The sequence below is a fragment of the Hypanus sabinus genome, chromosome 2, assembly GCF_030144855.1.
Source record: "Hypanus sabinus isolate sHypSab1 chromosome 2, sHypSab1.hap1, whole genome shotgun sequence".
NCBI classification, from domain to species: domain Eukaryota; kingdom Metazoa; phylum Chordata; class Chondrichthyes; order Myliobatiformes; family Dasyatidae; genus Hypanus; species Hypanus sabinus.
Window position 1 is genome coordinate 57,853,061 of NC_082707.1, and position 11,757 is coordinate 57,864,817.

At 37.9% G+C, this 11,757-nt stretch overlaps 1 protein-coding gene and 1 long non-coding RNA gene across 9 annotated transcripts in view; one reads left to right on the forward strand and one right to left on the reverse strand.

Annotated features, from left to right (window-relative positions):
• The window catches only part of LOC132379164 (WD repeat-containing protein 49-like), a 51,369-nt gene extending 39,650 nt beyond the window's left edge, over positions 1–11,719 (forward strand). The window contains exons 16-20 of one of the 8 annotated variants that reach the window (XR_009507326.1): positions 2,635–2,744; positions 3,516–3,662; positions 4,753–4,861; positions 8,990–9,131; positions 10,582–11,719. Coding sequence is in view for 7 of the 8 variants with exons in the window: in XM_059946806.1 (XP_059802789.1) it covers positions 2,635–2,744; positions 3,516–3,662; positions 4,753–4,861; positions 8,139–8,289 (517 nt within the window). In the remaining variant the exon portion in view is untranslated. Of the gene's footprint in view, positions 1–2,634; positions 2,745–3,515; positions 3,663–4,752; positions 4,862–8,138; positions 8,962–8,989; positions 9,132–10,581 lie in introns of those variants that run through there. The other 7 variants (XM_059946814.1, XM_059946832.1, XM_059946806.1 and 4 more) reach the window with 7 other exon arrangements.
• LOC132379205 (uncharacterized) overlaps positions 1–11,757 on the reverse strand; it is a 47,634-nt gene that overhangs the window by 7,297 nt on the left and 28,580 nt on the right. The window lies entirely within an intron of this gene.

The window sequence follows — 11,757 nt, forward strand, 5'->3', positions numbered from 1 at the left end:
CCCTCCTAAGAAGCACTAGTGAACCTCCCAAACAGCATATTGGTTCCCCTCCAATTTAGTTGCAACTCACCCCTTTTGTACAAGTCATTCCGGCCGAGATATGGTTCCAATGATCCAAGAACCTGAAACCCTGCCTTCTGTCTCAGTTCTTCAGCCACTAATTCATCTGAACAATCATCCTCTTCCTGTCCTGACTAGCATGTGGAACTGGGAGTAATCCAGAGGTTACTCCCTTGGAATCCTGCTCTTCATCCTCTTTCCTAACTCACTCCCTACGCTCACTCACTGTGCAGGACTTGTTCATGACCTCTAGCTGCTCACCCTCCCCCTTGAGAATGTTTTCAGCTGCTCTGAGACTCCTGAAGCCTAGCACCTAGGAAGTAACACACCAACCTGGTGACTCACTCATGACAGCATAGCATGAGTCTCCTATCACGGTCGCTCTGTCTAACTTAGCCCTTCCTTGCTGAGCATCAGAGCTAGTCACAGTGCCACTGGCCTGGTTGCTTTTGCTGTGCCCTGAGAGGTCAACTCCACCACCACACCAGTCTCCAACGGGGTATTTTGTTGCTGAGGGGAAATGGCCACAGGGGAACCCTGCACTGACTTCTTACTCCCATAACTTCTGACAGTTGTCCACCTACTATTTGAAGGCTGAACTTTGGGTGTGACCACCTCAGTCAAAGTTTAATCTATTAGGTTTTCAGCCTCCCGGATGGTGCTGAGTACATCCAGCTCCATTTCCTTGACCTTGTCAGTCAGGAGCTGAAGTTAGGTGCACATCCTAGAGATGTAGTCATAAGGGAGACCATTAAGTACACTGAAATCCCACAGCTTACAGGAGGAACATTCCATCAACTTAACTACCATCCTGCCTACACTCATTATACCTTTGGCTTTAACTTCTCATGCTTAATTTCTACAATGAAATGAATGATTCCAAATGATCCAGCACAGGCCTGGGCAAACTACGGCCCGCGGGCCATATGCGGCCTGTTAAGCTTTTTAATCCGGCCCGCAGAACTTGATGAAATTATATTAATAAACCTTGTTAACGTTTTTCCCCACAATTCTGGCATTTTCCCAATAGATGACGCATTCTATATACATTGACCTTTGTTGAGGTGCAGCGTATTACTCCACATTTGCGCTTTACTCTTTGTTCGGCTCGACCTATTTGTGTGAACAGGCTTTCAGCGTCATGAACATCAACAAAGCCAGCCACAGATCCAAGTTAACTGACCAACACCTCAGATCCATCCTGAGAATCGCCACAACAAAACTAAATCCAGACTTTGATGCACTGGCTAAAAAGGGAGACCAACAATACTGTTCCCACTGAAATTAAAAATAAGTTTCTTCGTTGTGTTATGTAAAAAATGCATTTGAAAATATTTTTTTCAATAAGCCTTACATGTTACATGTCATTTCTGTTAAGTGATGGACATGAGTAGTGCGCAGGTGCACATAAGTTCTCAAAATAAAAAATGCGCTCCAGATCAAATAATACGCTCCGCATACTGGCGCGCTGTCACTGTTCTGTCCTTGTGCTGGTCGTTGTTGAGTTTTGGCACAGGGGACAATTGAATAAGAAGGAGCAGGACAAGTAGACCTGCATTTCCTACCATTTTTGAAATAAAGACAGTCAGGAGGAGAGTGATGATGATAATATCTTGAAGGATAACAGAATTTTCAGTGCTTTAAAATAATAACTGTTACTATTTAAAAAAAAGCTGTATTTTATTCATTTAATTTTCAGTGTTTTAAAAGTCATTTCAATAAATAGCTAAATACCATGGGACTTCAAAGACAGATATTTTGTTGTAATGCATTTGTTCATTTTCAATTGAAATTAAAGCACATGTTTTCTACATATCCCCTGATATTTTATTTTCTCTTATGAGATGTATTACTAAAACACTCCGTCCATCTGCTCCTGGTCCGGCCCCCCTGTCAAATTTTAGAACCCTTTGTGGCCCACAAGTCAAAAAGTTTGCTCACCCCTGATCCAGTAACATTGTCTGCCTGTTCTCACTAAAGCCTGTTGAGCCAAAGCCTCCCACTCTAATCCTGGCCCACTCCCACAAGAGCTGCTCCGCTTAAACCTGATTTCTTTTTATTGGCCCTTGCTGATAAGTTACTAATAACGAAAGCAATCTCCTGCTCTATAGTCAAGTCCCAACCTGCCCTGCTCTTTTTTTAAACTGGCATGTACAGTCCACAAGGAACTTTCTCCAACTTTCTCTGGATCTCCCACTTCGCAGACCATGCTCATGATGCTAAAATAGGTGGGATTGCACAAACGAGGATATAAAAGGCTTCAAGGTAAGGACTCTATCAGAGAGAATTTAACGTGGAGGTCATGCAGTTTAGTTATATGGTGGGAGATTGGTAATGCTGCTGCTCTGAGTGACCTAGGTGAACCTGTACACAATCACTGAAGGCCAGCATACAGCTACAAACAAGCAAGTAATTAGGAGGGTAAACACTTTGACAGTATAACCTTCTGCTACCTCTTTTTCTGTTGTTATCCTGTGTAGATATTTATATGAATAGAATTTTGATGATTTATTAAACAAACTACTTGTTGTATTTTAATTTGCTTCCTAGTATTTTTGCAATTGTATTTTTCAGGGTGAACATATGGGAAACTACAGTATTAGGCAAAAAATTTAGAGAAAGCAGAATCCAAAGAAGACCAAGACTTCACCTCTGTACCTGTGTCAAAGTACAGAACCCTATTGGTACAAGCAATTTGCTGACAGTCTTTTGCTATCATACCTTGCATTCTACTTTTGCTGATCCATAAGGATATATTTAAACACTTTTTTAAAGAAAAAATTCTCTTAATTCACCGTCAAAATAATTTTGAGCAAAGAAACTCTTTTGATGTCATCTCCACAAATTCAAATTGTAATCTTGTGTTTGAACATGTGCCAAATGTGGCTTCATTCACTACGGCAACATTAAATTTAGCAGTGTTAAAGGAAGTTAAGATAATATGTGTCTTAAACATTATTTGAGAGTAATTAGATCAAATTTTATGTTTTAAATCTCTGAGCAAGAAATGTTGAGATATCATACATTACTGCTATTAAAGGAACAAGAAAACACTCATCCAAGGGGTCATATGATCTGGAAAATGAATTTACCCATATTTAAGCTAATGCCTTTACCCAAAACTGCTAATAAGTGTCTATTTATCTATCTATCTATCTATCTATCTATTCATCTATTTATTTATTTATTTATTTATTTATTTATTTATTTTACAATTGCGGGGGGGGGGGGGGGTCTCTAGTTTGAATCTGCTTACCTGCAACTTAGTTTCAAAATAGGAACAAAGCTATCACTAATTTTAAATCTGAGTGGATTTCAATATATAGCATATGGATGAATTCCTACTTGTTTCTCAAACATATTTTGTTTTAATGCCTCAGTAACAGAATGATAGTGTTTAAAGAAAAAATATTAAAATGATGATGTAAAATGCTTACTTTTGCATTGCTTTACAGGAACATTTAGTTCGCTGCATATGGAAGATTTGGAGAAAATTATTGATGTGCCAAAGCCAGACTTCCTGCAAAACACCCATAAATACTTTAATGAAAAGACAGAGGAGGCTTGTAGTGCCAAACTGACGAATCCTACGTTGCCTGAAAGTAAGCTGTGGATTCCAATTTAGATCTTAATCATTTCAAACGCAATTTAAATGTCTGAGTTTTATCAAATCCATAAGTTCATTACCATATCTTAAGTGGCAATATTTTAAATTTCACAAATAGGACCCACAAAGCAAGACAATAATCCAATAAGAACTTTTAATTTATTAAAGCTTATGTTGATGTAAATCTCACTGAATAATATATTAAAGTTGTGTACAGGTGTGTAAATATGCATTGATTGCAAATGTGTTATAGAGTATATATTCCTTAATGAATATATATAATAAACCATAATTTATTTCTCATACCTAGCTTGAGTGACGATTAAGCATTTTAGTAATCATTGCACAAGAGGCAAGTAAAAGAGCTACAAGAAAAGAAAAGATGAAATATAAGGGCAAAATATGAAGCAGGATACTAAAAGTTATAAAGAGTAAAAGTGAGGTGAAAGCTGATATTGGGCCACTGGAAAATGATGCTGGTGAGGTAGTAATGAGGGACAAAGAAAAGGCAGATGAACTTAATAGGTACTTTGCATCAGTCTTCACTGTGGAAGACACTAACAGTGTGCCAAAAGTCTAAGAGTGTTAGGGAGCAAGAGTGAGCACCATTGCTATTGCAAAGGAAAAAGTGCAAGGCAAACTCAAAGGTCTTAAGGTGGATAAGTCACCTGGACCAGACAGACTACATCCCAGAGTCCTGAGAGAGGTTGCTGAAGAGATAATGGATAAATTGGTCATGATCTTTCAAGAATCACTTGATTCTGGCATGGTCCCAGAGGACTGGAAATTTGCAAATGTCACTCCACTCTTTAAGAAGGGACGAAGGCAAAAGAAATGAAATTATAGGCCAGTTAGCCTAACCTCAGTAGTTAAGAAAATGTTGGGAGTCTATTATTAAAGATAAGGTTTTAATTTAATGATAAATTAAGTCAAAGCCAGCATAGCTTCTGTAAAGGGAAATCTTACCAGACCAGCAGTGTGTCAAAGGAGAGGCAGTGGATGTCATTTATTTGGATTTTCAGAAGACATTTGATAAGATGCCACACATGAGACTGCTTAACAAGATAAAATCCTATGCATTACAGTAAAGATACTGGTGTGGACAGAGGAATGGCTAACAGACAGGAGGCAGAGAGCCGGAATGAAGGGGTCCTTTACTGGTTGGCTGCCAGTGACCAGTGGTGTTCCGCAGGGGTTAGTATTGGGATTGCTACTATTTACCTTGTTTGTCAATGATTTGGATAAAGGAATTGATGGCCTTATGGCAAAGTTTACAGATGATAAAAAGATAGGTGGAGGGGTAGGTAGTGCTGAGGAAGCAATGTGATTGCAGCAGGACTTAGACAAATTGGAAGAATGTGTTTAATAAATGGCCGATGGAATACAGTGTTGGGAAATGTATGATAATGAATTTGGTAAAAGGAACAATAGTGTGGACTATTCTCTAAATGGGGAGAAGGTTCAAACATCAGAGGTGCAGAGGGACTTAGGAGTCATCGTGCAAGACTCCCAGAAGGTTAATTTACAGGTTGAGTCTGTGGTAAGGAAGGCAAATATATGTTGGCATTTATTTCAAGGGGAATAGAATATCAAAGCAAGGAGATAATGCTGAGCCTTTATAAGACACTAGTCATCCCACACTTGGAATATTATAAACAGTTTTGGGTACCGTATCCCAGAAAGGATGTGTTATCATTGGAGAGAGTCCAGAGGAGGTTCACGACGATGATTTTGGGAATGAAAGGGTTGACGTATGAGGAGCATTTGGCAGCTTTTGGCCTGTATACACTGGAATTTAGAAGAATGCAGGGGTATCTTATTGAGACCAACCAAATGTTGGAAGAACCAGATAGGATAGATGTGGAGAGGATGTTTCCCATGGTGGGGGCATCCATAACTAGAGGGCGCAGCCTCAGAATTGAGGGATGACCATTTAGAACAGAGGTAAGGACGAATTTTTTTTAGCCAGAGATTAGTGAATCTGTGGAATGCTCTGGCACAGATTGCGGTGGAGGTGAAGTTCGTGAGTATATTTAAGGTGGAAGTTGATAGCTTTCTTATCAGTCAGGGTATCAACATATATGGCAAGAAAGCAGGGGTTGAGTGGGATCTGGGATCAGCCGTGATAAAATGGTGGAGCAGACTCGATGGGATGAATGGCCTCATTCTGCTCCTATCTCTTATGGTCTCAAAGTGGCTCTCTCCATTTTGTATTTCCTCTAGGAGTGCTGACAGAAGATTAAACCACTGAAACAAAATGGTTAACTTTACAGAAGCTGTATTTTAAAAGTCGCTGCACAGTATGCTGCTAAATAAGATAAGAGCCCATGGTATTATAGGAAAGATACTAGCATGGATAGAAGACTGACAGGAGGCAAAGAGTGGGAATAAAGGTGTCCTTTCCTGGTTGGCTGTCGGTGACTAGTGGTGTTCCACAGAGGTTGGTGTTGGCCAACCCTTTCATGCTTTATGTCATTGATTTGGATGATGGAATTGATGGTGTTGTGGCCAGCTTTGTGGGTGAAACAAAGATAGGTGGAGGGGCAGGTAGTGTTGAAGAAGCAGGGAGTCTGCAGATTAACATAATCAGATTAGGAAATGGGCAAAGGAGTGGCAGAAGGTATAAGTGGAAGTGTATGGTCATGCACTTTGGTAGAAGGAATTAAAGGCACAGATTATTTTCTAAACAGAGTAAAGTCAGGAATCAGAGTTGCAAAGGAACTTGGGAGTTCTTGTACAGGATGCCCTAAAGGTTAATTTGCAGGTTGAGTCAGTGGTAAGCAGGGCAAATGCAATGTTATCAATCATTTTGATGGGACTAGAATATAAAAGCAAAGACATAATGCTGAAGCTTTATAAGGTATTGGTCAGACTGCAGCTGGAGTATTGTAAGCAGTTTTGGGTCCCTTATCAAAGAAAAGATGTGCTGGCAATGGAAAGTGTCCAGAGGAAGTTCACAAAAACAATCCCATGAATGAAGGGTTAATCTTTGAGGAGCATTTGATGGCTCTGGGACTGTACTCACTGGAGTTTAGAAGAATGGGGAGGGGAATCTCAGAGCAACCTATTGAAACTCATTGCTCAGCCATACTGGAATGGTGGAACAGATTTGATGGGCCAAATGGTCTAATTCTCCTACGCCTTATGGAGAACTGACATCCTGAGATAGATGCTTAGATGCACGAAAGAAGCCATAAGTTTTCAATAAATCAGGACCTTAAAGCACACGTCTTTGAAGCTAGAATAAATTGGAACAGGACAGCATCTGTGGTCTCATGAGCTTGTGTGGCCATTCAAAATACTTCCTGGTTCTAGGTTCTCCCGAAATCCTCTCAGCATCTACCCTGGCAAGCTCCCTCAGGATAAGATATTTTTATTTTTAAATTTTATTTCAAGGTCTGTCATGATAACAGGCCATTCCTGCCCAACAAGACTGCACCACTCAATGACTCCCAAGTGTCCAATTAACCTACTGACCTGTACATCTTTGGGAGGTGGGAGGAAACCCACACAGTCACAGAGAAAACATACAATCTCCTTACAGACCATGGCAGAATTGAACCTGGGTTGCTGGTACTGGCATAGCATTACTCTAACTGCTACGCTACTGTGTCACCCAGATGTCTTAATAGGTTTCAATATACTGTATGTTTCAATAAGATCACTTCAGGCTACGTCCGCACTAGACCAGATAAATCCATAACTGAAGTTTTTACTCTTCTTTTTGACTCTCCGTCCACACTGAAACGGCATTTTCCTCCCCTGAAAACTGAGCTTTTCTAAAGCACCCTACAGAGTGTGTATATTTGAAAACGCTGATTGGGCAGAGCAGTGTGGATGGGGTAACCGGAGAGTTTTAAAAACACTATCATGATATGCTGGAACAGATAGATGGTGGCAGCAGCGCGACATTTCATTATTTTCTTTAACACAACCCCCCCACACAACCTAACAATTTCAGGACAGATGAAAACAAGACTGAAGCCAGAAGAGTTAGAAATGTACTCACTAAATACTTTGACCTATAACTTACTGAATAAATAAGTACACTCACTTTGCCCTGTTTTCTGTCCTTGCTTGTATGAAGCTGGTTTACCTATTTATGCAAGTACTTCTCTGACAATAGATGTGTAACAGCCTAATGCAACATTGTATGGAAATACAAGATACAAATACAAAATAACAAAATGCAGTCATGTTTTATACATTTAACAAGGTGCTTTATTAATGCAACAGAGTTAGTCAGTTTTTCACTGTTTGTCATCAGCCGGGTCATGCTGTCCATGAACTCCCTGTCAGTTGCCTCCATACGCTCCGGTATTTTTTTTTTTAGTTTTAAGTCCTCCTGCACAAGAGCCAACAGCAGTCCATCGTTTGGCAATTCCCTTTTAAGATTTTCTAGTATGTAACTGCACAAATGCACATTTTCACTGCAAGATTCAACACCAAACATGTCTCTTGTTTTCTGTAGATGTGTCCTGCACTTGTCCAGTATGAGAAGATTTGCCCAAATACCAGTTTTAATGTGGATGGAGGTATTTTCAAAAACACTTGGTGTGGACACCTATCGTTTTTACGTGAAACTGGCGTTTTCAAAATTATCCAGTCTAGTGTGGATGTAGCCTCAGTCAATATATACCCAAACTGCCCAATTACAAACTCATGAACTAACTTTGGTGCAGATATAACTTAAATAGTATGACCAGAACCTTACACAGTACAGCAAGTGCAGCCTCACCTGAGATGATAATAAGATTTCTGTAGTTGATTTCCAATAAAATAGAAATGAACTTTCCATTTGACTCATTAATTACATGCTATACTTGCAAATGAAATCATACAGTAGGTACCACAGGTAGTTGCTCTATTCTGGCAATGTATTTATATGTTTAGATGCATATGTTGATTTCCTTTAAGACATAAAAGGACGGGTTAGGCTAAAATTTTGGTTCTAATCTAAACCTAAAGTTGATGAGCTGTTTTTTTCAAAAATCTAATTAAATATTTTTCATTAATTTTATCCTTGGCATGTCCCTGCTCTTCATTGTGGTTCCGTTCAACAGTGTTTGACAATGGAATATTAATGGACAATTTATATTCAAATAAAATATCACACAATTTAAGATTATAAAGACAAACTGGCAATTGATCTTAATAAAAAAAAGTTGCTAAACTGCTTACCACACTAAAAGTATTATGTTAGTGATTTTTAAAATTTAGATCTAGTTTTGTGAATGGAAACTGAGAATTATATAATTTATTAATAATGGAACCTTGCATTATTTCATTGAGGATAATCTGCCATTTTCACTTCATTAATAGAATTAACAGTATGTTTTGATGAGAATAGCCTGTTTCCTAAAGAGATGCTGGATTGTGAACACAAAATAAAGCTCTTGCATGAGGAGGATTTAAATCTGAGAAAAATAGCAGTAAATGGGAAAGCTTCCAGAGTGAAACCAAGGTTGGTAACCTTTGCACTGTAATAGGAATTAATTCACCAAGGTCATATCAGTTGGGCTGAAAATTAATATTCAAATAGCTTGATACGCTCTTGGACATCTGAGTGACAGTCAGTTACAGACTGCAGGAACTGTAAAACTGTTGTGAACATAGTACTAATATGAACAGTTTATTAAGTCTTTCCCACTTAGATGTCTGTACATCCACATTGAAATCATTTCTGTGATAATTTGTATATTACAGATTTTTTAAAGAGAGCTTTGTCAATTATGAAATGTGAATTGCTTTTTTTTCAAACAAATAGAACTTGCAATTCTGTATCCCAAATACTAAACATTGGATAAATGTAATTTTAATCAGTCTGCCTTAGTATTCTACCTTCTATGGGGAGGAAGGTAGTTGGGGTTCAGTATTAAATGTGGGTGGTGATGGATAATTGGCAAAATAGAATAAAGTGATTGCAATATGATTTTCCTCGCTGTTTAAGTTAATCGATGAAATATTTTCACAGGACACAATAAGCTAACTGGTTCAAATTGCTCATTTTGCTCTCATTTAAAACAAAATTACTTTCAGAGAGTTAAGATATACACCAAACTTCATGTAGAACATGATAGCCGTGTGGAGGAGTAATCCTTTTTAGGTGGTTGCATTGATTTTTAAAAGTATCTGAATGATACTTTTCAAATACATTTAGAATCTTTGACAGCAATTTACCCAGATATGAGGATTTATCCTTCTGTTTTCATAGTTATGGATTGTTTCTTCTGCTATCTCCAATATCATGCTGCAGAAGGGCCTACCATCGCACATTGTCTTGTCATTTCAGATCAGAACAGCTTCAGACATCATGTCAGCTCCAGCACACCATAAAAGGATAAATCTATGGTTAACATGTAGGTCAGTAATGAATGTAGCTGACTTGTCACTGTCAGCATGTTCATCCCTGTCATTTAAAATGCTTATTTATAGTAGTTAACCAATTTCAACAGTAATAATGAATATTAGCAAATTGGTAATCTTAATCCTGACAGGAGTTATACTTCAAAGATTCTTTCTTCTAAAAAATCTATTTTCATTGCTGAGACAATTTGCAAAGGAATTTCTGCAGAACCTCAGGTTAGAAAGCTGCTTTCTACAATGAGCAACAACACAAAATGCTGGAGGAACTCAGCAGGCCAGGCAGCACCTATAGATAAAAATACAGCTGACGTTTCAGGTTGAAACCCTTCTACAATGATCACTATTTTGAACACAATTTGCATTAGAAACACTACTTGCCCACAGAATAGAAATATTGTTCTAATGCTCTGCATTGTCATTAATGTATCAAAAAGTTAATAAGTTGTAGAATATAAACTTTAAATATGTGAATAATAGTAAAATAGATAAATTCATACCACTCATGCGGCCCTTATAAAATTAAACTGTAACTTTATTTTTCCTAACAGGTGTCCACAAGAAACCACATTGAGGAACAAACTTGGAAAACTGTGAAATTTATCTCCAGAAAAATATAATGTAAAAGAATTTAAAGATGTCAGTTTCTTAAATTACATAACATTGAACAAAACTACAGAAAAATAAATTAATTCAAATATGCTGCATTGAGCGATACATAGAAAATCAAACATTGTTATTTTCTCTTTTGCTTTCATGCAAAACCAGCAATAAATGGTGATAATCCAATTATCAGGAACATCAAGATAAAAATTAACTGTGAAAGCAAAATGAAATTTAGAATATTGTACTGCTTTCCATTTGCATGTATATAATGTTAAGATAAAATCTGGGCTATGATTAATCTATAAAACAAATGGTTTTTCATTTGAAGAATATCTGCTCTGAAATACCGAATGCCTTATTTGTTTAATTTTATTATACCTTTCTCAATGAAAAATTAAATCAGCTTTTTGTAGGCCATGCAGAAATTAAAATTCAATCTTGATGATTTTCAAATGTTATTTCAATAAAAATATTCATTAATACAGAACCCTGGCAAACATCTTATGCAAAACCTGGGAATTAATGCCACTGATTTGCAGGCTGGGCTTCTGTAAGGAAAGAATTAAATATGATTCCTCCTTGCTGTGTACTAAAGGAAAATGGAAGTCTATAACAAAACGTTGTCAGCGTGGATTGGGATTGTTTTGAGAAAGTACAGGAGAACCAGTCCACAGCAATGTTTCGAGAAACTGAACCAAGTACAAGGCTGCAGCTGTAATAGTGGAAAATGATGAAAAATCTTTACCTGGCTGAAGGTCCCAGGAGATAAGTGGATGTTGCTGGTATCAGCAAGGGATGGAAAAGGACTAGTGTAAGGAGTTTTGAAGGGTATAAAAAGGGGCACTTTCTTTCAGCAACTGGGAGAGTTTTATCTTAGGCTTGGTCAAGATCAGCGCTAGTGCTAGGAAGATTTGGGGGGAAGGGAGAGAGAGAGAGAGAGAGAGACTCATTATTTGAGATTGGCTTGGTTAGTGGATGATAAATATTATTTCGATTTCTGTACTGCAACTATTGTAGACTTTTGTTTTCCTTTCTGTATGCATATGGCCTAGTTCTAATAAAGTGTCTTCTTGTGTCCTTGAATACATGTGCATTGTCTCCTTTGTTTGTAAATGTACACC